At 35.9% G+C, this 22,876-nt stretch overlaps 1 protein-coding gene across 6 annotated transcripts in view; it reads right to left on the bottom strand.

The window, feature by feature from the left end:
• The window catches only part of AKT3 (AKT serine/threonine kinase 3), a 392,413-nt gene that overhangs the window by 100,248 nt on the left and 269,289 nt on the right, over positions 1-22,876 (bottom strand). For all 6 annotated transcript variants that reach the window (XM_082470477.1, XM_082470480.1, XM_082470479.1 and 3 more), the window contains 2 exons: positions 14,881-15,003; positions 5,903-6,031 (listed from right to left, as the gene is read on the bottom strand). In XM_082470477.1, the coding sequence (XP_082326603.1) occupies positions 5,903-6,031; positions 14,881-15,003 (252 nt within the window). The remainder of the gene's footprint in view (positions 1-5,902; positions 6,032-14,880; positions 15,004-22,876) is intronic.

Below are 22,876 nucleotides of genomic sequence, written 5' to 3'. Positions count from 1 at the left end.
ATCTTTAATTTCTTTCATCAGTGTCTTATAATTTTCTGCATACAGGTCTTTTGTCTCCTTAGGTAGGTTTATTCCTAGATATTTTATTCTTTTTGTTGCAATGGTAAATGGGAGTGTTTTCTTAATTTCACTTTCAGATTTTTCGTCATTAGTGTATAGAAATGCAAGAGATTTCTGTGCATTAATTTTGTATCCTGCTACTTTACCAAATTCATTGATTAGCTCTAGGAGTTTTCTGGTAGCATCTTTAGGATTCTCTATGTATAGTATCATGTCATCTGCAAATAGTGACAGCTTTACTTCTTCTTTTCCGATTTGGATTCCTTTTATTTCTTTGTCTTCTCTGATTGCTGTGGCTAACACTTCCAAAACTATGTTGAATAATAGTGGTGAGAGTGGGCAACCTTGTCTGGTTCCTGATCTTAGTGGAAATGGTTTCAGTTTTTCACCATTGAGGACAATGTTGGCTGTGGGTTTGTCATATATGGCCTTTATTATGTTGAGGAAGGTTCCCTCTATGCCTACTTTCTGCAGGGCTTTTATCATAAATGGGTGTTGAATTTTGTCGAAAGCTTTCTCTGCATCTATTGAGATGATCATATGGTTTTTCTCCTTCAGTTTGTTAATATGATGTATCCCATTGATTGATTTGCGTATATTGAAGAATCCTTGCATTCCTGGGATAAACCCCACTTGATCATGGTGTATGATCCTTTTAATGTGCTGTTGGATTCTGTTTGCTAGTATTTTGTTGAGGATTTTTGCATCTATGTTCATCAGTGATATTGGCCTGTAGTTTTCTTTCTTTGTGACATCTTTGTCTGGTTTTGGTATCAGGGTGATGGTGGCCTCGTAGAATGAGTTTGGGAGTGTTCCTCCCTCTGCAATATTTTGGAAGAGTTTGAGAAGGATAGGTGTTAGCTCTTCTCTAAATGTTTGATAGAATTCACCTGTGAAGCCATCTGGTCCTGGGCTTTTGTTTGTTGGAAGGTTTTTAATCACAGTTTCAATTTCAGTGCTTGTGATTGGTCTGTTCATATTTTCTATTTCTTCCTGGTTCAGTCTCGGCAGTTTGTGCCTTTCTAAGAATCTGTCCATTTCTTCCAGGTTGTCCATTTTATTGGCATAGAGTTGCTTGTAGTAATCTCTCATGATCTTTTGTATTTCTGCAGTGTCAGTGGTTACTTCTCCTTTTTCATTTCTAATTCTATTGATCTGAGTCTTCTCCCTTTTTCTCTTGATGAGTCTGGCTAATGGTTTATCAATTTTGTTTATCTTCTCAAAGAACCAGCTTTTAGTTTCATTGATTTTTGCTATTGTTTCCTTCATTTCTTTTTCATTTATTTCTGACCTGATCTTTATAATTTCTTTCCTTCTGCTGGCTTTGGGGTTTTTTTGTTCTTCTTTCTCTAATTGCTTTAGGTGCAAGGTTAGGTTGTTTATTCGAGATGTTTCCTGTTTCTTGAGGTAGGCTTGTATTGCTATAAACTTCCCTCTTAGCACTGCTTTTGCTGCGTCCCATAGGTTTTGGGTCGTCGTATCTCCATTGTCATTTGTTTCTAGGTATTTTTTGATTTCCCCTTTGATTTCTTCAGTGATCACTTCGTTATTAAGTAATGTATTGTGTAGCCTCCATGTGTTTGTATTTTTTACAGGTCTTTTCCTGTAATTGATATCTAGTCTCATAGCGTTGTGGTCGGAAAAGATACTTGATACGATTTCAATTTTCTTAAATTTACCAAGGCTTGATTTGTGACCCAAGATATGATCTATCCTGGAGAATGTTCCATGAGCACTTGAGAAAAATGTGTATTCTGTTGTTTTTGGATGGAATGTCCTATAAATATCAATTAAGTCAATCTTGTTTAATGTATCATTTAAAGCTTGTGTTTCCTTATTTATTTTCATTTTGGATGATCTGTCCATTGGTGAGAGTGGGGTGTTGAAGTCCCCTACTATGATTGTGTTGCTGTCGATTTCCCCTTTTATGGCTGTTAGTATTTGCCTTATGTATTGAGGTGCTCCTATGTTGGGTGCATAAATATTTACAATTGTTATACCTTCCTCTTGTATCGATCCCTTGATCATTATATAGTGTCCTTCTTTGTCTCTTGTAATAGTCTTTATTTTAAAGTCTATTTTGTCTGATATGAGAATTGCTACTCCAGCTTTCTTTTGATTTCCATTTGCATGGAATATCTTTTTCCATCCCCTCACTTTCAGTCTATATGTGTCTCTAGGTCTGAAGTGGGTCTCTTGTAGACAGCATATATATGGGTCTTGTTTTTGTATCCATTCAGCCAGCCTGTGTCTTTTGGTGGGAGCATTTAATCCATTTACATTCAAGGTAATTATCGATATGTATGTTCCTATTCCCATTTTCTTAAATGTTTTGGGTTTGTTATTGTAGGTGTTTTCCTTCTCTTGTGTTTCTTGCCTAGAGAAGTTCCTTTAGCATTTGTTGTAAAGCTGGTTTGGTGGTGCTGAACTCTCTCAGCTTTTGCTTGTCTGTAAAGGTTTTAATTTCTCCATCGAATCTGAATGAGATCCTTGCTGGGTAGTGTAATCTTGGTTGCAGGTTTTTCTCCTTCATCACTTTAAGTATATCCTGCCACTCCCTTCTGGCTTGCAGAGTTTCTGCTGAAAGATCAGATGTTAACCTTATGGGGATTCCCTTGTGTGTTATTTGTTTTTTTTTCCCTTGCTGCCTTTAATATGTTTTCCTTATATTTAATTTTTGACAGTTTGATTAATATGTGTCTTGGTGTGTTTCTCCTTGGGTTTATCCTGTATGGGACTCTCTGTGCTTCCAGGACTTGATTAACTATTTCCTTTCCCATATTAGGGAAGTTTTCAACTATAATCTCTTCAAATATCTTCTCAGTCCCTTTCTTTTTCTCTTCTTCTTCTGGGACCCCTATAATTCGAATGTTGGCACGTTTAATATTGTCCCAGAGGTCTCTGAGACTGTCCTCAGTTCTTTTCATTCTTTTTTCTTTATCCTGCTCTGCAGTAGTTATTTCCACCATTTTATCTTCCAGGTCACTTATCCTTTCTTCTGCCTCAGTTATTCTGCTATTGATCCCATCTAGAGTATTTTTAATTTCATTTATTGTGGTTTTCATCATTGCTTGGTTCCTCTTTAGTTCTTCTACGTCCTTGTTAAATGTTTCTTGCATTTTGTCTATTCTATTTCCAAGATTTTGGATCATCCTTACTATCATTATTCTGAATTCTTTTTCAGGTAGACTACCTATTTCCTCTTCATTTGTTAGGTCTGGTGTGTTTTGACCCTGCTCCTTCATCTGCTGTGTGTTTTTCTGTCGTCTCATTTTGCTTATCTTACTGTGTTTGGGGTCTCCTTTTCACAGGCTGCAGGTTCGTAGTTCCTGTTGTTTTTGGTATCTGTCCCCAGTGGCTAAGGTTGGTTCAGTGGGTTGTGTAGGCTTCCTGGTGGAGGGAACTAGTGCCTGAGCTCTGGTGGATGAGGTTGGCTCTTGTCTTTCTGGTGGGCACGTCCACGTCTGGTGGTGTGTTTTGGGGTGTCTGTGGCCTTATTATGATTTTAGGCAGCCTCTCTGCTAATGGATGGGGCTGTGTTCCTGTCTTGCTAGTTGTTTGGCATATGGTGTCCAGCACTGTAGCTTGTTGGTCGTTGAGTGAAGCTGGGTCTTGATGTTGAGATAGAGATCTCTGAGAGATTTTTGCCGTTTGGTATTACGTGAAGCTGGGAGGTCTCTTGTGGACCAGTGTCCTGAAGTTGGCTCTCCCACCTCAGAGGCACGGCCCTGATGCCTGGCTGGAGCACCAAGAGCCTTTCGTCCACACGGCTCAGAGTAAAAGGGAGAAAAAATAGAAAGAAAGACAGAAAGAAAGAAAGAGGCTATAATATAGTGAAGTAAAATAAAGCTATTGTAAAGCAAAGCTATACAGACAAAATCGCACCCAGAAGCATATACATATACACTCACAAATAAAGGAAAAGGGGAAAAATTAAAATATCCTGCTCCCAAAGTCCACCTCCTGAATTTGGGATGATTCGTTGTCTATTCAGGTATTCACCAGCTGCAGGCCCATCAAGTTGTTTGTGGAGTTTTAATCCGCTGCTTCTAAGGTTGCTGGGAGAGATTTCCCCTTATCTTCCCTGTTCGCACAGTTCCTGGGGTTCAGCTTTGGATTTGGACCCGCCTCTGCGTGTAGGTCGCCTGAGGGCGTCTATTCCCCGCACAGACAGGACGGGGTTAAAGGAGCAGCTGCTTCGGGGGCTCTGGCTCACTCAGGCCGCGGGGAGGGAGGTGTACAGAGGAGGCGGGGTGAGCCTGCGGCGGCCGAGGCCGGCGTGACGTTGCACCAGCCTGAGGCGGGCAGTGCGTTCTCCCGGGGAACTTGTCCCCGGATCACGGGACCCTGGCAGTGGCGGGCTGCACAGGCTCCCGGGAGGGGCGATGTAGAGAGTGACTTGTGCTCACACACAGGCTTTTTGGAGGCGGCAGCAGCAGCCCCAGCGTCTCACGCCCGTCTCTGGGGTCCGTGCTGATCGCCGCGGCTCACGCCTTTCTCTGGAGTTCGTTTAGGCGGCACTCTGAATCCCCTCTCCTTGCGCGCCGCGAAACAAAGAGGCAAGAAAAAGTCTCTTGCCTCTTCGGCAGCTGCAGACTTTTTCCCGGACTCCCTACCAGCCAGCTGTGGTGCGCTAACCCCTTCAGGCTGTGTTCACGCCGCCAGCCCCAGTCCTCTCCCTGCGATCGAAACATTTCTTCATGGTTTGCTAGGTTTTAAAAAAATGGAAGCAGTTTCTAAACTGTTCCCTAGGACGTTCACTTTTAGAACCCACAGCCAAAATAGTCTGGCTACCCTGAAGCCACCAGTATGAGGAAACCAGGCCACTTGGAGAAGCTGAGGCTTTTGAGAGCCCTGTAAGGTACCAGTTGAGAGCCAGCATTAACTGTCAGACACAGAAAGAGGGGAGCTTCCAGATTCCAGCCTCCAGCCAGAGTCACCCCCTGCCGTGCCCCATGTACCATGGAGCACTCATTCCTGCTGTCCTGACTCAGAACCTTCAATCACATAAAATGGTTAGCCTTTGCAGTGGTCTGTTTTGTAGTAATAGTAATGAGAACACTACCTAACACATCCACCACAACACAACCTCCCTTTATCTAGCTTCTTTTCCTTCATGACACATCTTCATCGCATGACATTGTTATACATATATTTTTATTAGGTCTCCCTCCACCAGAAGTGAGTTCCCTGAGAGCAGGGTCCTTTGTGTCTTGATCGTATAAACACACCACCCAGAAAAATACCCAGTATATAGTAGATGAATAATATATAATTGTTTGAATAAACAAATTAATGAATTAGTATGGAATCCTCAGCATGGGGAGGGCACTAGTTGAAGCTTGCTTTGATTTGGCATGATTTCCAAAATACAGCTACTGTCATTTCATTAAATCTCCCAATGAAATACTTCCCAATCATTAAGTATGAAAACCCACGATATTACAAATACAAATTATTGCTGTTTCTTTGTTTCTAAGGAAAATCCAAGATGGTTCATAAAACTGTTCACATTCTTGCTGTAGTCATTCAATTATTCTATTTTAATAAATGAAATAAAATAGGCATAATCAAGAAATAAAACACACATGGCCAAGAAATAAAAATGGACTTTATTGTAGTTACCAGTATCCTTGTACTTATATAGTTTATAAAGTTTAACTTATATATATTTTTGCCCTAGAATACCATGTTGAACAAGTGGGAGCAAAACAGATTTGATTCATGTTGAAATCCAGGTCAGAGTAGTAGACACTGCTATTTTTTTTTAATGCTTAAATGGTTTACTTTGCAAAACATTATATCAGTGTTATTTGTTTCTATGAATGGAAACATAGCCTACCTCTGGGGCCAGATACTCTGGTGTACCACAGAATGTCTTCATGGTGGCTGCATCTGTGATCCCTTCTTTGCAAAGTCCAAAATCTGTAATTTTTATGTGGCCATCTTTATCCAGCATCAAATTCTCCAACTGTGTAGTAAGAAAGATAACATAATTTGTTCCATAGTCTTCAAAAATAGGAAAATACTGTTTTGAAAAATAATTGAATGTTGAGTAAGATATTTTGGAAAGAGGACACAGAGTTCATAGAACTTTTCAGTACTGACAAACCCTGTAGCTTCCTAACTCATGTGTAAAAAGAAACATTTTATCAAATACTTCACAATAATAAATTGATTTTTAAACCCATAGGAGTAAGAGCCTGTTATTGCACAAGTTCTGAGAAGTAAAGCCTAATTAACTTCCCAAAGCAAACATCAATCCTCTTTTTTCCTGTTTAAAATAAATTGTGATCTAAACAATCCCAAAGAGACAAGCATCTTCTTCTGGATATATGCAGATGGTTTTCAACCATTTCTCTTGGGAGTCTAGTGCTACTATAAAATATTCACTTACAGAAATGTTTCTTTGGTGGTGGTTATAAATCAAACCTAAATCTTGTTTTATAAGGTAAGGCAATATCCTCTTTTGCAGTTCTTTGTAATAAAGAACTACCAATCCTTTTACAAATAAAAAGAATATGAAAGTCAAACATTCAACAGTTAATGAAAACATATAGCACAGGTATTATAAAGTTGGAATCTCTTTGAATCCATTAATACAAAAAGAACAATCTTGAGACGTAACCAAATAGTAAGATCATCTGCCTCAAGCGAAAATTATGAAATGCAAGGGGGAAAAGAGTTTGTGCAAAGCCAATGCAATTAAAAATAGTAACAATAACCGATCTTTTTCTTCCAATTTGAACCTAAAGTTACAATTATCATCATGCAGAGATACATGTGAGTTCTGAGTTGTAACCTTATAGTCTTACATATAGATGGGGCCCCTAATCTTGCTCAGTCATATAGATATAACCTAAAGGAATACACAGAAATGCATTCACAAAAAACACATGTGAAAAAAAATAGTAGCAGGATGAATGATAATTAACTTACTTAAGGAGTAGATCATTATTCTACTCCTTAACATGATGATGTATGAAAGTGCCTACCCAAACTCTGAAGTCAGTATCAAATTCAAAATAGAACTCCATATAAGAACATAAACAGACAACAATCATATAAAATGTGATGATGTTATACTCTGTCATATTACCCAATGTCTTATAAACCAGAAACTAAATACAGTTAAGCAAGCTGTGCTCAGTGAAGGAAAGCTCAGAGTACACATTAAGTCCTTAAGTATAGAACTTAAATGTGCTACCCAACTGAAGTCAACGCTCAATACGTTTCATGCACTGCACAGACTTAGAGAAATGAGTGTCTTTGACTTGTCTACAGAGAGCTGAATGAACCCTAAATATACTGCTAAACCTTTCAAAAATGAAAGTTCTCTTATCTAAATTCAGAGAGACTGCATCTTCCTCATGATTCTCTACTAACTGGAACCCCAAAATCAAACCCAATTTGCACAAATGGCAGTAAGTTCTAAATACAGAAACCAATCAGAAATGTCAAGAATCTCTGTCTACTTCTCTTTCTGCCTTGAAAACCCTTCTCTTCTTCCTGCTTCTGATTTTCTCCCCTTTTTCCTTCTCTTTCAAATAGCACTCTCTTCTTCCTCCTGCTCCTACCTTGCCATAACAAGAAAGAGAAGTATACACTGGAGTGTCTGTTGTTTTGTTGAATGAAAATATATATGCTCTTTTCTTAACTTTTAAAAATATGCTTATTGTTCTAACATGAATACATCATAACATATAAAAACAAAACCAAATTAAGTTCTTAAAATACTATATCTTTTATAATACAAAAAAATTCTTATAAAAACGTCAAATAATACATAATAATATTGAATAAAATGTGTTTGGTGTATGTTATGTCAATTCACTTTATGTGCTTTACATGCAAAGTGAAACATGATAGTATGTGCTAATGTGCTAATTCTCCACATTTTGACGAGACTGTTTTGAAGTGGATAGATACAGAAGTATCAAAACATATAAATACTGTTTTTAATACCAATAAGTACATATATTTTTAAAATTCCCGATTCATACCTAATTCTCTAATCTCATATCTCATTTCCAAGATACCAAGGGTTGAGGGATGAGGAATGAAATGAGATGCAGGGACAGGGTTTGAGTGAAGAATAGGAACAGGATGAAAGTGACCAAGAGTCCCAGTTTACCTAGAACTGAGGGGGGTTCCCAGGATGCAGGACTTGAAAGTTCTACAACTGGGGAAGTTCTAGGCAAAACAGGACAGTTGATCATTCTACTTGTTTTATAAATCAGCTTAATTACAATGATATAGTCAGAAATAAGGTCAGCCTACGGGATGACTGTGAGAGATGGGGTAAAGGTCACCATAATGGGGATAAGGTAGCATATTGCATAGGAGGCAGTAGAGAGCAATGTGCATAAGATTACAGAGTCAAGTCAGAGAACTTAAACGTAAATTCAAGTTTTATCTCTTACTGTGTAACCTTGTGCGTGCTGTTGACATCTATGTGCCTCAACTTCATCTATAACACAGAGGTAAATAACAGTAACAATTCCAATGTGATTGTTCTGAGAATTAAATGAGGTACTGAATGTAGAACTTAATCAATAAATGTATTGATCATTTATTAAACATGGAGAGTTTAATGGCTGATTTATAATTTATCAAAATGGTGTGTGCTCTTCTATACAAGAGCAAAGTTCAGAAATGGAACCCTATAAAACACTTTTGTCAGCTTGGTGACTTCATTAAAAACACTTTTTAATATGCAACGATTTCTTTTGAATATACAATAAAAATATTTTACAATTTTTGAGCCAGTTATTTTATAATAGTGTCCACCTTCTTCCATCAATTATTTTTCTTCTCTCACCATCCTGAAATGTCATTTTGCTGAGCATGAATGACAAAAACAACTTGTCCATCAGTATGAACAACGGTCAGAGATACATCACCTTAAAAAAAATGATATCCCCAAATCTAATCTTGTATAAAGATAAATTGGGGGTAATTAAATATCCAGTCTGGTTTAAAAAATAAATAATAATTTTATATAGATGCATAACAAAGTTTTCATAAAATATAAGAACGATCAGTGTTATGATTCACAAATGTGAAGGATGCACAGAATCACCTGGTAATCTTTCCAAAGCAGATCAATGGCTTAGATATATCAAAAACACCTGGAAATCACTTCCTTAGTGCATTTGACACTAACATAAAGAAGATTTAGTCAAACATTTTTAGGGACCCTTCCACTGTGTAAAGGAGGAATAAAAATATTTACAAATCACCTTTCTTTGGTTCTCTCTCCTAAATCTAATGCTTTCCTTCTTCCTTTTTTTAACCATAAAAGGAAAAATGCATACACTGTAACTGACTGTTCAGGTACTCTCTATTATAAAACTTCATATGCATCTGTTTTATCTGCACTATCAATCTTAGCATCTAGGATTGAGAGCAGGGCATTATGTTTATGCTTAATGGATGCATCCACCAGCAAAAGCAATGTATGAAGTTAAATAGGAAGTCTGAAAGAAAAGATTATATATTCAAATCTGGGTAATGCTTACAATTTGTATCAGAGGATTGTTTGTCATCTAATAGTTCATACTTTGAGGAGACAAAAATATTAGTCATGCTAGAGTTTCCATTTAAAAAGGCAACATTTTTTACCCAGTTGAATTGGACAGGCATTATTTGACAGAGGATCTTGATTTGGTAGATTTTGAAATCTTTTTTCCTCTGTGCTTTGTGAACAAGAAATTATAGCAAGAAAACACTAGGCTCCTTTTTCCGCTCTTGCTGGTGTCTCGAATAAAATTAAACTCTTCTTATTAGAAAGCTTAAGAGTTTTTAACTTTTAAGTTTTTAAAAGCTTTCTAATATACAATTCATATATATTCTAATATCTATCTATGATAAATATACACACACATATATATATCTTTTAGGTATCATTTTAATTAAATGGCTGACACTTTGTGATTAAACAAAGGAATGATAATAGCAGTTCCTAAGGGCTCTGACAACTACTGTAGCAATACCAAAAACAAGACCCTTCACTCACTCTTACAAACCCTTTTTAGCACAGTTACATCAGTACAAAGACTGCCTCAGGCTCAAGAATGTAATAAGAAATTCCTCCCCTGCACACTGCATATTTAGGTTTATGGGTATCCAAGTTGCAAATGTCACATGGCTGACCTACAGGAACTTAATGACCATGGAATTAAGACAGTGTGTTGAAATGCTGAAAGGAAAACTTTGAACCTTCCTAAGATGGAAAAGAATTCACAATATACAATAGCAGAGATCCCATCTAGGTTAGGGTTTAAGAAATACTACATTTAAGAATTTACTACACTTGAGTAACATAGCCCAATAGTATAAGTTAATGTTAGAGGTGGAAGGGGTTCTTAGTAGCAGTGGCTTAAAATTTTTATGAAAGAGGAAATCCAGAGTGACTGGTTAGAAGTGGGAGTTAGAGGATGTGTCTTGAGACTCTGTATGTAAAGTAAGCACACTGTTTCATTCAGACCGCTGGTTTATTTAGGAGTTGAGGAAGACTGGGAGGGCTGTGATATAAGGCTCTATGAAACCATCCCTTTGTGCCATCATTGAGTCTTAGAAATTATCTAAATCTATCTGGCAGTTTCTCACATTAACAATGTAAGTGGTTAAATTAACCATTACATTCTCTGATTAGGTAGAAAACAAGATTAGATTTTCCAAAAGTAGAATACAGTAGCAATTTACGCATTTTTTTGCCCCTCCCCCTGTCATAAATTCTTGGGAGAAATTAATTCTTTTTAAAAAATATTTATTTATTTATTTATTTATTTATGGCTGTGTTGGGTCTTTGTTGCTGTGCACGGGCTTTCTCTAGTTGCGGCGAGCGGGGGGTACTCTTCGTTGTGGTGCGCTGGCTTCTCATTGTGGTGGCTTCTCTTGTTGTGGAGCACGGGCTCTAGGTGCGTGGGCTTCAGTAGTTGTGGCACGTGGGCTCAGTAGTTGTGGCACATGCGCTTAGTTGCTCCACAGCATGCGGGATCCTCCCAGACCAGGGATGGAACCCGTGTCCCCTACATTGGCAGGCGGATTCTCAACCACTACGCCACCAGGGAAGTCCCAGAAATTAATTCTTAATGAAATTCCAGTATCAGTACCTTTGCAAATGTCCCTAATTCAGCCTATCCTATCCTTGGATGGCCATCGTCATTGAAAAGAAAGGTATATTGAATACTTACAAAAACAAGAGCTAAGCAGAAAAGAAGTTTTCAAAAAAATTTATACTACTGACCCAGTCTTAGGAGAGATTTCTTCAAATTTTTATGCTATCATAAAGCAACATCAGTTTTTCCTAAGTAATCACAAAGAATTTGGGTCCTTACTGAAGCAAAATTTAATATCATGACATGTATTGATAAATTATGCAAACTTACTTTTTAAAGTACAACAAAAGTTGCAATAATTTATCTGTTGCTGTGAACACCAAGTTATTAGGAACTATGAACTGATAAAATGTCTTAAATTAACTTGCACATGAAATAAGGCTTTGCCTCTAATGATGAATGGGGCAGTGGCAAACAGGTACTGATCTACTTGAGAGGTGCAGCTACCATAAGTATCTCAAATGGATTTGTATTTGAATAAACACAAGGTCATTAGTAAGGAGAAGACAGACAAATCTGAGACAAATCAAAGTGGGTACCTAAATCAGTTTTTGATAATGCTATTTTGAATATATTTTGTATAAGTATATTTAAAACATTCCTTCTCTTATCTTTGGCAGCTTTATTCAAATTTTAGATTTACAAAGATATCCTAGAATTAATCCAATGAATTCCCCCACCTAAAGTTCATTTCATCTCTAGAAAGGCAGAATGGTGTAATAAAAAGAACATTATACCTGGAGCTAGGATTCATGGAATCCAATAATCTTGACTATGTCATCAACTTAGTCCATTACTTTGAGTAAATCCCTTACTAGGCTTCTAGTCTTCAATGAGCTCAGCTGTAAACTATGGGTCAGCTCTAAATTTTTATGATTCTACCTAAAGATCTCATTCTATCATGTGCAATATGGATACAAACAACACGTATAAATTGTGAATGTCTGACTTTTTACATTATCCATTCTTCTCGGTGTATGTTCCATGGATTCTGTCCAATGCTATACATTTACTTAGACCTTTAACTTAAGGTTATATTAAAAAGTAAATAAATTTAGAGAGCAGAGGCCACTTAATTGTCTAAGAAAGTTAGTGGTCTGTTTATATGGTAACTACCTGACTGGTATTCATATACAAAGTATTAGCACTGTGGCTTAATAAATTTAGTCTAATTTCATCATCAGAAAGGATGGAGCAACAAAACTCATTAAATGAACTTCAATGTACCAATATGTTGATTCATTAATGAGAAATGATCAATGGAGATGCTGACCAAAACCATCCCAATTATATCATTCCTTAATCAATGCTAGCAATCAAGTGAGTATTCTTTTGTTTCTTTAAACTAATAATTCCATCCTCCAGCTTTAAGCATTTTGGATATATTACTAAGTACTTCAAAATTATTCTCATTTTCTTAAATCCAGGAAATTCTCCCCCTTCTCCCTACAAACAGAATTCATAAAATATAAAGTGGGAATGGTAGGGGGGAGTAGATCAGGCAGAGAAGAGCTAACTACTCCTAAGTAAATTTGGAAATGCTATATAACTTATGTTTTCTCATACCATATAACTAAATTCTTTTTTAAAACTCTGGATTCAAGACATTTAAACGTTATAGGATTATTTGGCCATTCAGACATCAGATATAGGGATGCTGAATTCTGCCACTCCTGGCTATAAAATGCTGCAGGCTAAATACAATCATATTGTTGATTTATATCCATCTCTGGTCTATTTGGGCACTTAGTTGATCATCCCTGATATAGATATAGTTGCATAGTTCATTTTTCCTAAAAACAGAATTTTATAGCTTCTTTAATCAATAATATGTTAAGAAATAAAACAATAAAGAAGATGTGGCACATATATACAATGGAATATTACTCAGTCATAAAATGAAACGAAACTGAGTTATTTGTAGTGAGGTGGATGGACCTAGAGTCTGTCATACAGAGTGAAGTAAGTCAGAAAGAGAAAAAATACCATATGCTAACACATATATATGGAATCTAAAAAAAAAAAAAAAAAGGTTCTGAAGAACCTAGGGGCAGGACAGGAATAAAGACGCAGACATAGAGAATGGACTTGGACTTGAGGACATAGGGAGGGGGAAGGGTAAGCTGAGATGAAGTGAGAGAGTGGCATGGACATATATACACCACCAAATGTAAAATCGATAGCTAGTGGGAAGCAGCCACATAGCACAGGGAGATCAGCTCGGTGCTTTGTGACCACCTAGAGGGATAGGATAGGGAGGGTGGGAGGGAGACGCAAGAGGAAGGAGATATGGGGATATATGTATATGTATAACTGATTCACTTTGTTATAAAGCAGAAACTAACACACCATTGTAGAGCAATTATACTCCAATAAAGATGTTAAAAAAATACATACTACATTTCATTGTCATCATGTAAAATAATATTTTTTGAGATAGTTACTTCTTAGGGATCATTCATAATACAAATGTATGTGAGAGCAACATCTTAAAATAACTTAGACAACTGCTTAAATAATTAGATAACTTAAGAATCACAGGTGTTTAAAAAGGAGTGAATGGGAGTGAGGGGATAATTGTGATTTCTCTTACGTGCTATAATATGTAAATATGTACCTTATTTCATAGAAACAGAATTTCATAGAAGACTAGTATAACTTCTATTTCTACAAATCATATTTTAAATGAACTAGTACTTGATAAATAAAGCAATTCTGTGTCAGATTTCAATAGGTCAAGATTATCATATGATTTACTTTTTAAGAAAGTAAGATTGTCACATTTAGAACTTGTTCAGAGTGTGTCATGGTACAAATTTCCTTAATATGACCAATCTAATTCAAAACAGTGTCACGAGAATTACTGCTACCTTTTATGAGTTACTCCAGGGGTCAGCAAAATATGGCCTGTGGGTGAAATCTTGCCTACTGCCTGTTTCTGTAATTAAAGTTTTACGGGAACACAGCCAGACACGCTCATTTACATATTGTCTGTGGCTGCTTTCACCCTACAACAGCAGCACTGAGGAGTTGCAAAAGACACTGTAAGAGCAGCAAAGCCTAAAATATTTACTATCTGGCCTTCACAGAAAGTTTGCCAATCCCTGAGCTGTTCTGAGGGTCTTAACAGAAAGAAACTTAGAGAAATAAAGTCACTATTACTGATAAAACAAATACAGTGCTTTTTAAAATGGAAACTAAACAAATTGATAAAAGGCTATATTAAAATGCTTCAGATATTTAAACCCACTAAAAATTTAATACCAAATCAAATATTTTCCTTCCCCCAAATAATCTTATTTATTATAAAAATTTCTTCATAATACATCACAGCATGTTAGAATATAATAATGAAATTTATTTTAAAATGTCACTTGCAAAGTTACTTGACTTATAATCAGATGTTTAACATTACTCATTACACTTTCAGAAAAACGAAACTATTATTGGTAGATCATATTTGATCAGAGCAGTCAAAAAGAACTTATTTTGCATGTCAAAAACTTGGACATAAAAGAACTACACATTTACTGGTGAATGAAATTTCCTGTCAAATACAGTGAACCAAATTCTTAAACAGAGTGGTTTTATTTCCCAACTAAATCTGCTTTTCTCCAAACTGTGTAACTTTGTAATTACTTTGTGTTTGTCCCTACAGCCTCTGCAAAAACAAATTCTGATTACTTTTCTTTTTTACCTTGAGATCACGGTACACAATCTTTCCGGAATGTAGATAGTCCAAGGCAGAGACAATTTCTGCACCATAGAAACGTGTGCGGTCCTCAGAGAACACCCGCTCTCTCGACAAATGGAAAAACAGCTGCAGGGTAAACAGCAGGGACAGGATTGTAATAATTACTGATTTAGTGGGGGAAATTAACACAAACATAAAACACCTCTCACCACCATATTGTGATGATAGATAGTGTACTCTCAGTGGACACTGAGCACTCTTAGACAGCAGCTGGCTTATCTTTTCCAGGTTTCCAAGGGGAGACTGCGAGCTGTTAAATCAGCGCTTTAATCAATATACCAATCTTGTTTAAGGCATTCTGCTTGCTACCCATTTAACCTTCAGTTACCAGAGGAAAAAGTTTGCATCATCAGATTACATCTCTCCCTCAGTATACTGTTGCTTCACTCTTTCAAGGATTAGGTATTGAGACTTTATTAAAATAAATGCACATAAGCATAGATGTAATATTTCTACTTAATTATCTGATTTACACTTGATTTCAAAGAAAGGACTGCTGATTTGTGGAAACTTATTTATGTGAACTTGCTAAATTCTACAACTCTTGATTCATCATGATACCTCTAGAAATGTTTTCAACGTTTAAATCCATGTTTTCTGCAATGAGAAACTGTGAGGCTTTACGTTTTCAATTTATTTTAGTAATGCCCAAAATGGACTGAGAAGCTCCCATTATTTCCCTAATAGTTCTCAATGTAGACTCTTCCTATTTCAATAATAATTAACTATGACACCAATCTTTTCAAATGTAATCACTTAAAACTATAAGCCCATCCATTTCCCATTAACAACAGTCAACAAATATTTATTGGGTTCTCACTGTGGTCAAGCATCCAGCTCTCCATTTAGACAGCTCCTTTATTTAAGAAACTGCCTGTCTCAGCTCTCAGTTCAATAATGTATATGAGGAAGGAGCCAGTTTCAGGCACTATGAATTGACTACTGACCTTTTTGTGTACTGTTTCACTGTATTAAGAAATCCACCAAGAACAACAAAAGATGGTTCGCAGTGCTGCGCACACTGCCAAGTATCACAGTAGGTGCTCAATACATGTCTTTGATTAAAGAAATGAACCAATCAATGTATCCTTGACTGCAAGATCAGAAATTAACTGTATTTTCACATGGATTACTTCTACAAACTGCTTCTACAAATTTGTAAGAATTATGGTTAACTGAGATTTGTTTCTCACACACCAAATCATAATTTAGGTAACATAAAAGAGGTTCTCTATAGATTCCATCTTCCCTTTTCCCACCTCCAACTCCACTTAAGAGTTTATCATTATTTTAAGATAAAATTTATGCATAACCCATTGTCATAGTAAAGAGAGGGAGGTAATATCATGTAACTATTGCCAAAAAAGACTGGCTCAACATTACTTATAGTAAAACTAAAATGTTTGGCAGATAGTCTCTAAACTTTAATGCTCTCTACTATATTGTCATATTTTATCAAATCTAAGATGCTGTTGATTGCAACTCCACCAACTTTTTATGTTAATACCAAGAAAAAAAAATGAGGTCAATTAAAACTATGACACACCATCAAATATAAAAGGCATTCTGATTGAAGAAATGTTCAATGTGTCTTATAAATGACCAAATATACTATGCCAAAAATCAAACCACTGTATGAAATTATTCAGGGATATGCTTCAAAATTCATTCATTTTATACAGGCACATACATGTTATTAATGTTCTACCATTCAAACAAAGACAGGAAGTAGAAAGAAGCATGGATCATCAGTAAAACCATTCTGAAATATTTCTAGGTCAAAGTAATTTCTGTCATCCTTTAATACAAAATATCACTAATTTTGATGAAGGAACCCCTGTGACCCAGATTTACGGTAGTCTTCTAATGAGATGAAAATAATGGTTAGATTTCTAAATTTTCTTCAAATGTCAAGCCTAGTACCCACTCATCTACTATACAAAAGATATAGATCTTCCCTAAATCAGCATAATACATGAAGGCTTCTAGATCTTTATTTAGACCATAAATCTTCAATTTGTCTTCCAGCCAATTTCTATAAAAATATCAGCTAAAAAAAAAAAAAGCTACTTAAGGAGAAGAACTCTATTTCTCAATCTGCTCTCCTCTGATGTCTACCCTTGCTACTTTATGGAACTTATTCCTGTTAACATAACCAAGAACCTCTCGTTCTGGAGCTTAGAACATCACTTATTACCCTCTCCTTCTTATAAACATTCCTTGGCTTTGGTACTACAACTCTCCTGATTTTCTCTGAATATTCCTTCTAACTTTCTACCTTGGCTTTGAACCAACTTTCCATTTAGTGAGCATCAATTACTTTAAAGTCACTGTTATTGGACACTGGGAAGAGAAAAAGAGGGCATACAATGGTGATTAAGACATAATCCCTGACCGTAAGAAATTCAACCCGATGAAGGAGATATATGCATAGATAAAAAAACAAGAGAGCTATGAGAAATTCTGTAATTCTAATATTAAAAATGCCTTGGAGGCAAAGGATGATTAATCTTTATTGGAATGATCTGAGAAGACTTCACAGATAAGGTAGTATCTCACGTTTTGAAGGATGGATTTTTCACAAATGGAGAATATAAGGGAAGCATTCGAAACAGTGCAAGTTTTATCTATCTTAATATTTTGACCACAGCCTAGTATAGTACATCAACACAGTACGTAATTAATAAATGCATGTGGAACGAATTAATCCCTCTTAATATCCATCTTAAAATTTTGACCACAAGTTCTATCCATCTTAATATTTTGACCACAGCCTAGTATAGTCCATCAACATAGTAGGTAATTAATAGATGTATGTAGAAGAAATTAATTCTAAAGAAAAAAAAATAGTAATGGCAAGGAAACAACACATAGGGAGGGCATGTAGCTGAAGAACAATAATACACATTCATGCTAATGACAGAACTTAAGCAAAAAAAGGAAGAAAACAAAAAATAAACCCACAAAGATGAGGCCAGATTGTTTAGGACCTTGACTGCCATGATATGGTTTAGAGATTAATTTTGTAGATAAGGAGTGTCAAAGACATTTGGGTTAAAAAATTTAGCATAATTTTATTTATTTATTTATTTATTTTTGGCTGTGTTGGGTCTTTGTTGCTGCGCATTGGCTTTCTCTAGTTGCGGCGAGTGGGGGATACTCTTTGTTGCGGTGTGCAGGCTTCTCTTGTTGAGGAGCATGGGCTCTAGGCGCACAGGCTTCAGTAGTTGTGGCACGTGGGCTCAGTAGTTGTGGCTCGCAGGCTCTAGAGTGCAGGCTTAGTAGTTGTGGCACACAGGCTTAGCTGCTCCGCGGCATGTGGGATCTTTCTGGACCAGGGCTTGAACACATGTCCCCTGCATTGGCAGAAGGATTCTTAACCACTGTGCCACCAGGGAAGTCCGAAAAAAATTAGCATAATTTTAAGTAGACAACTCTGGCAGCAACTAGAGAATCAATTAAAAAAATCTGAGACTACAGTAGTCAGGTAAACAATTCATAAAGCGCAACAAAACTTACTGAACACCAATTCAGTACAACCATTGTGAAAAAGCTGCAGACACAACGAGAGGAAATGGTACCAATCTGAAAGAATATCACTATTTGGTTAGAACAATCAGATATATAAATAATTCCACTAAAAATATGTAGTTATAAAATAGAAAGCACACTTAAAGAAGTGAATAAGTATGTTTGGTAATATAAGAAGTAACCTTTGAGCTGGATAAGAGCTTCTGAGGAACATTAGTGCTAGTAACAGACCTTTCAAGACAGTCAATATTCCAGAGGGAACTAGCTTGCACCATTTGGGCAAAGGCAGAGAGCAACAGTGTTGAAGTTTCCCTAAGGATGGCTGAGTAGGTGTTGCTGCCAGCAGTGTAAAGGAAAAGAATGGGGATGGGGACAGAGGAGCAATGGATTTTATTTTGACCTTTTGACATTTAAATAAGAACTTGATAGCACAGCTTCAGAACTATGGGACCAAAGGGTATAAAGGTAAATGTGTGAGTCATTTATATAAAGGATACTGTTGACACCAAGGAAGCAAGGTATAGCCCAGAAATTTAGTAGAAACTGAAAATAGAGTTAAGGTCAGAATTTTAGGGTATGACTGCACATAAGGACAGGAAAAAGAAGCAGAACAGCATATTAAGATAGAGTCCTAAAAGAAATACAAACAGAAAGAATACCTGAAGAATAAAAGAAAAGAAAGTTTCAGGAAGGAAATGAACATTTACCAGGCATAGGAATTAGGTCATATGTTACCTTTCAGGGAAGAGATGTCATACTTAGGTGGGCTAAGAAGAGAATATAACGGTAGAAATGGTATGTGACTCTTTTAGAAAAAATAAATGAGATGAGCCAAGATATTATTGAAACAGAAGATTTTTGCTCAACATATTAATGCTCTCAAGAAAACTTCTGTCTGAAGAAATTTAGAGATACTATAAAGCTACAATTCATATGGAATAGGCATATAAATTAAAAGAAATATCAATGAAATCAGGCAGCCAGAAACAGGTTACTTTATAGAAATTTAGAATATGGTAAAGTTGATGATTATATAGAAGGATATGAAGTATATGGGGAAAAAATGACCATTTAATAAATGGTGCCACAATATTTGCTTAACTTTGGAGAAAAGTCAGAAGAGTGTCATTATTGAACACACAGGCATTCAGTAGATATTTCAAAGAAGTCAGAGTAAAAGCTAAACCATACATTAACAAAGCTAACAAACAAGACTGTAAAATATCATATTTGCAAATAACTGCTCTCCAGAACAAGATGTAACACTCTTTGAAGGAAGACAACAAAATCTAAACACTCAAGTAAAATCAAAGTATCTAGTATACAATCAACAATTACTAGACATGAGAAGATGCAGGAAAATATGACCCATCACCAACAAAAAAGTCAGTCATTAGACACAGACCTCAAAAATAACAGAGATGATGGAATTAATAGACAGTAACTTTAAAGCAGTATAGGAACATAAAGAAGAGATAATGGGAAATAGAAATAAATAGGACGTTTAAAGATGAAACATATAATACCTGAATAAAAATTTCACTAGATGGGATTAACAACAGATTAGACACTGCAAGAGAAAAGACAAATGAACAAGAAATCATAGCAGAAGAAAACTATATAAATTGCACCTGAAAAAAAAAAAAAAAATCTCAGCAACCTCTTGGACAGTGTCAAGGAGTCTAACATATGGATAACAGCAGATCCTGAAAGGGAGAGGGAGACATCTGCAAAATAATGCCTGAATTTTTCCAAACTAGGATAAAAAAGATAAATGCACAGATTAGGTATTTCATCGAAACTCAGTGAGATGAAAACTCACAAACATGCATCAATACTCAGAACATAACCAGTCAGATCACACTAAAATTGCTGAAAAACCGGTGACAGAAAATCTTTAAAAAATTCTGAAGGGAAAAAAACCCCAATACATACAGAAGAACAAATAGGAGAATTTCCCCAGACTTCTCCTCAGAAACTATATAAGTGAAAGGACAATGGAATGATACATCCAAATTGCTGAAAGAAAAAAAACACATCCTAAAATTTTGCATCCAGTGGAAATATCCATAAAGTATAAAGGTTAGAGACTTCTGTTTTGACCATGATATAGAATAAATAAAACAAGGATTTTCATACACTAAGCATTAGGCTTCAAGGTACAGTGACTCCAAAGAAAAGGGAAACAAGGTGGTAATTATGGTTGTTCCAGCTTGCTGCCTGGAGAGACCATCCAGAATGTAACACAGGGAAAGAAAACCGAAACAGAACCTGTGGAATCCTTGAAGTAAGGATAGAGAGTTCAGAGACTGGGGAGACCAAAGTATCTATAATTCATGAGGCAGAGAACCACAAAGAGGAGAGCTCCAGGGACCTGCAAAGAACTGCCTCTGAGTCTTACTAATCAGCATGTGTATATGAGGAAAATTCTGAGGCCAGGGAAAAGAGCCATTGGAAAGAATCAGGTGAAAAAAATCACAGGCTCATAGAGCTAAAAATACTTTTTGTTCTTACCAGGCAAAATGGAAAAACTTCTTAAGAAATGTGGCACCCACTAGAGTCCTTGAGGATACTGCCTCTTTAGTGCAGCAGTATTAGTGTTAGAGCAAAGGACACACACATATGTCAAACTGATTTTTGCCAAAGGTGTCAAGGTCATTCAATGGGGCAAAGGATAGACTTTTCAACAATAGATTCTGGAATAACCAAATATCCACATGGGATAAAAAATGAACTTCAATCCTTAGCTTACAGCATACATAAAAATAAAAAATATCATAAACCTAAATGTAATAGCACAATTATAAAAGTTATAAAAGGAAATATAGGAGAAAATATTTGTCATCCATGATAGACAAAGATTTCTTAGATAGTATTTTAAAAAAAACAAAGAAGACAAACTGATAAATTGGATTTCAAAATTTAAAACTTCTGTTACTCAGAAAATATCACTGAGACAATGAAAAGGCAAGGTACAGTCTGAGAGGAACTTTTTTTTTTTTTTTTCTAAGAGGGAAGTTTATAGAAATACAATCTTACCTCAGGAAACAAGAAAAACTACTATTAAAATATATTGTAAGCTATAAGAATTAAGAGAATGTTGTACTGTTTCTTGACTATACAGAATAATTAATGGCTCTAAATAGAAGTCCCAAAGTAGATTCGAATTTATGTTATAAAGGTAGCATTTCAAATCAATGTAGTAAACATGGCTTATTTTATAAATGGTACTGGGATATCTCGGCTACTATCTGAAAAAAATAAAGTATAATCTTTAGTGCATATTTCACATGAAAGAAACTTCAGATGCATCAAAAATTTAAATGCAATAATGGGAATACTAAAAGTAGTCGAAGTATACTGTGAGGAGATTTTGTATGACAGATTTTAATGGGGAGAGCCTTACTAAGTATGATAACAAAATCCAAACACAAATAAAGAGAAAGATCCACACATTTGTTCACAACAATAAAAAAGCTTCTGAACTGCCAACGGGGGTGGAGGGAGAGGGGAACAGGGGAGGTAAGAGGCACCCAGTAAACAAGATCAGAAGGCAAATAACAAAATGGAAGTAAAATTTGTGAATAAATGCAAAAGAGAAAAACAGAATATTTCTGCAAAGTGAGAGGAACTATTTATAATACATACATTTGGCAAACTATTAGTAACCAGAATATATAAAGAACTCTTATAATTCAATAATAAGATAACTCAATTAATAAATAGACAAAATATTTGAACATACAGGTAAAAAAAAGTATGCAAATAGCCAATATGTAAAAATATATTTAATATCATTAGTCATCAGAAAAATGCAACTCAAAACCAACCGCAATAATACACTTCTATATACTCATTAGAATGACTACAATTAAAAAGACTGACCACACCAAGAGTTGGTGTGGATATGGAACAACCAGAATTCTTGTGGCATTGATACTAGGAATGCAAAATGACACAACTATTTTGGAAAACAGTTTTGGAATTTTTCAAAATGTAAACATACGCTTATTATAAACTCAACAATTATACTCCTCAGTATTTAGCCAAGAAAAAAGAAAACTTGTACATGTATGTGCATATCAGCTTTATTCATAGTAGGCGATGACTGGAAACAATCCAAATGTACACCAAAAGCAGGACAGATTTAAAAAACATTGATATAGCATGCTCATGACTCAGCAATGAAGGAACAAACTACTGAGACACGGATAATCTCAAAAACGTTAGGCTGAGCAAAAGAAATAGAAACAGACATAAAAGAGTACATACTGTATGATTCCATTTCTGTGAAATTTTAGAAAAGGTAAATCAAATCTTTAGTGTCAGAAAGCAGATCAGTAATTGCCTAGGGCCAGGTATAGGAGCAGGAGATGACAGAATGAGACAGGGAAGACTGACTGCAAAG

This window comes from Balaenoptera physalus (assembly GCF_965194825.1).
Source record: "Balaenoptera physalus genome assembly, chromosome: 1".
Lineage (NCBI taxonomy): Eukaryota > Metazoa > Chordata > Mammalia > Artiodactyla > Balaenopteridae > Balaenoptera > Balaenoptera physalus.
The sequence above is the reverse complement of the archived record's forward strand: the minus strand, read 5'-3'. Positions and strand labels throughout refer to the sequence as shown.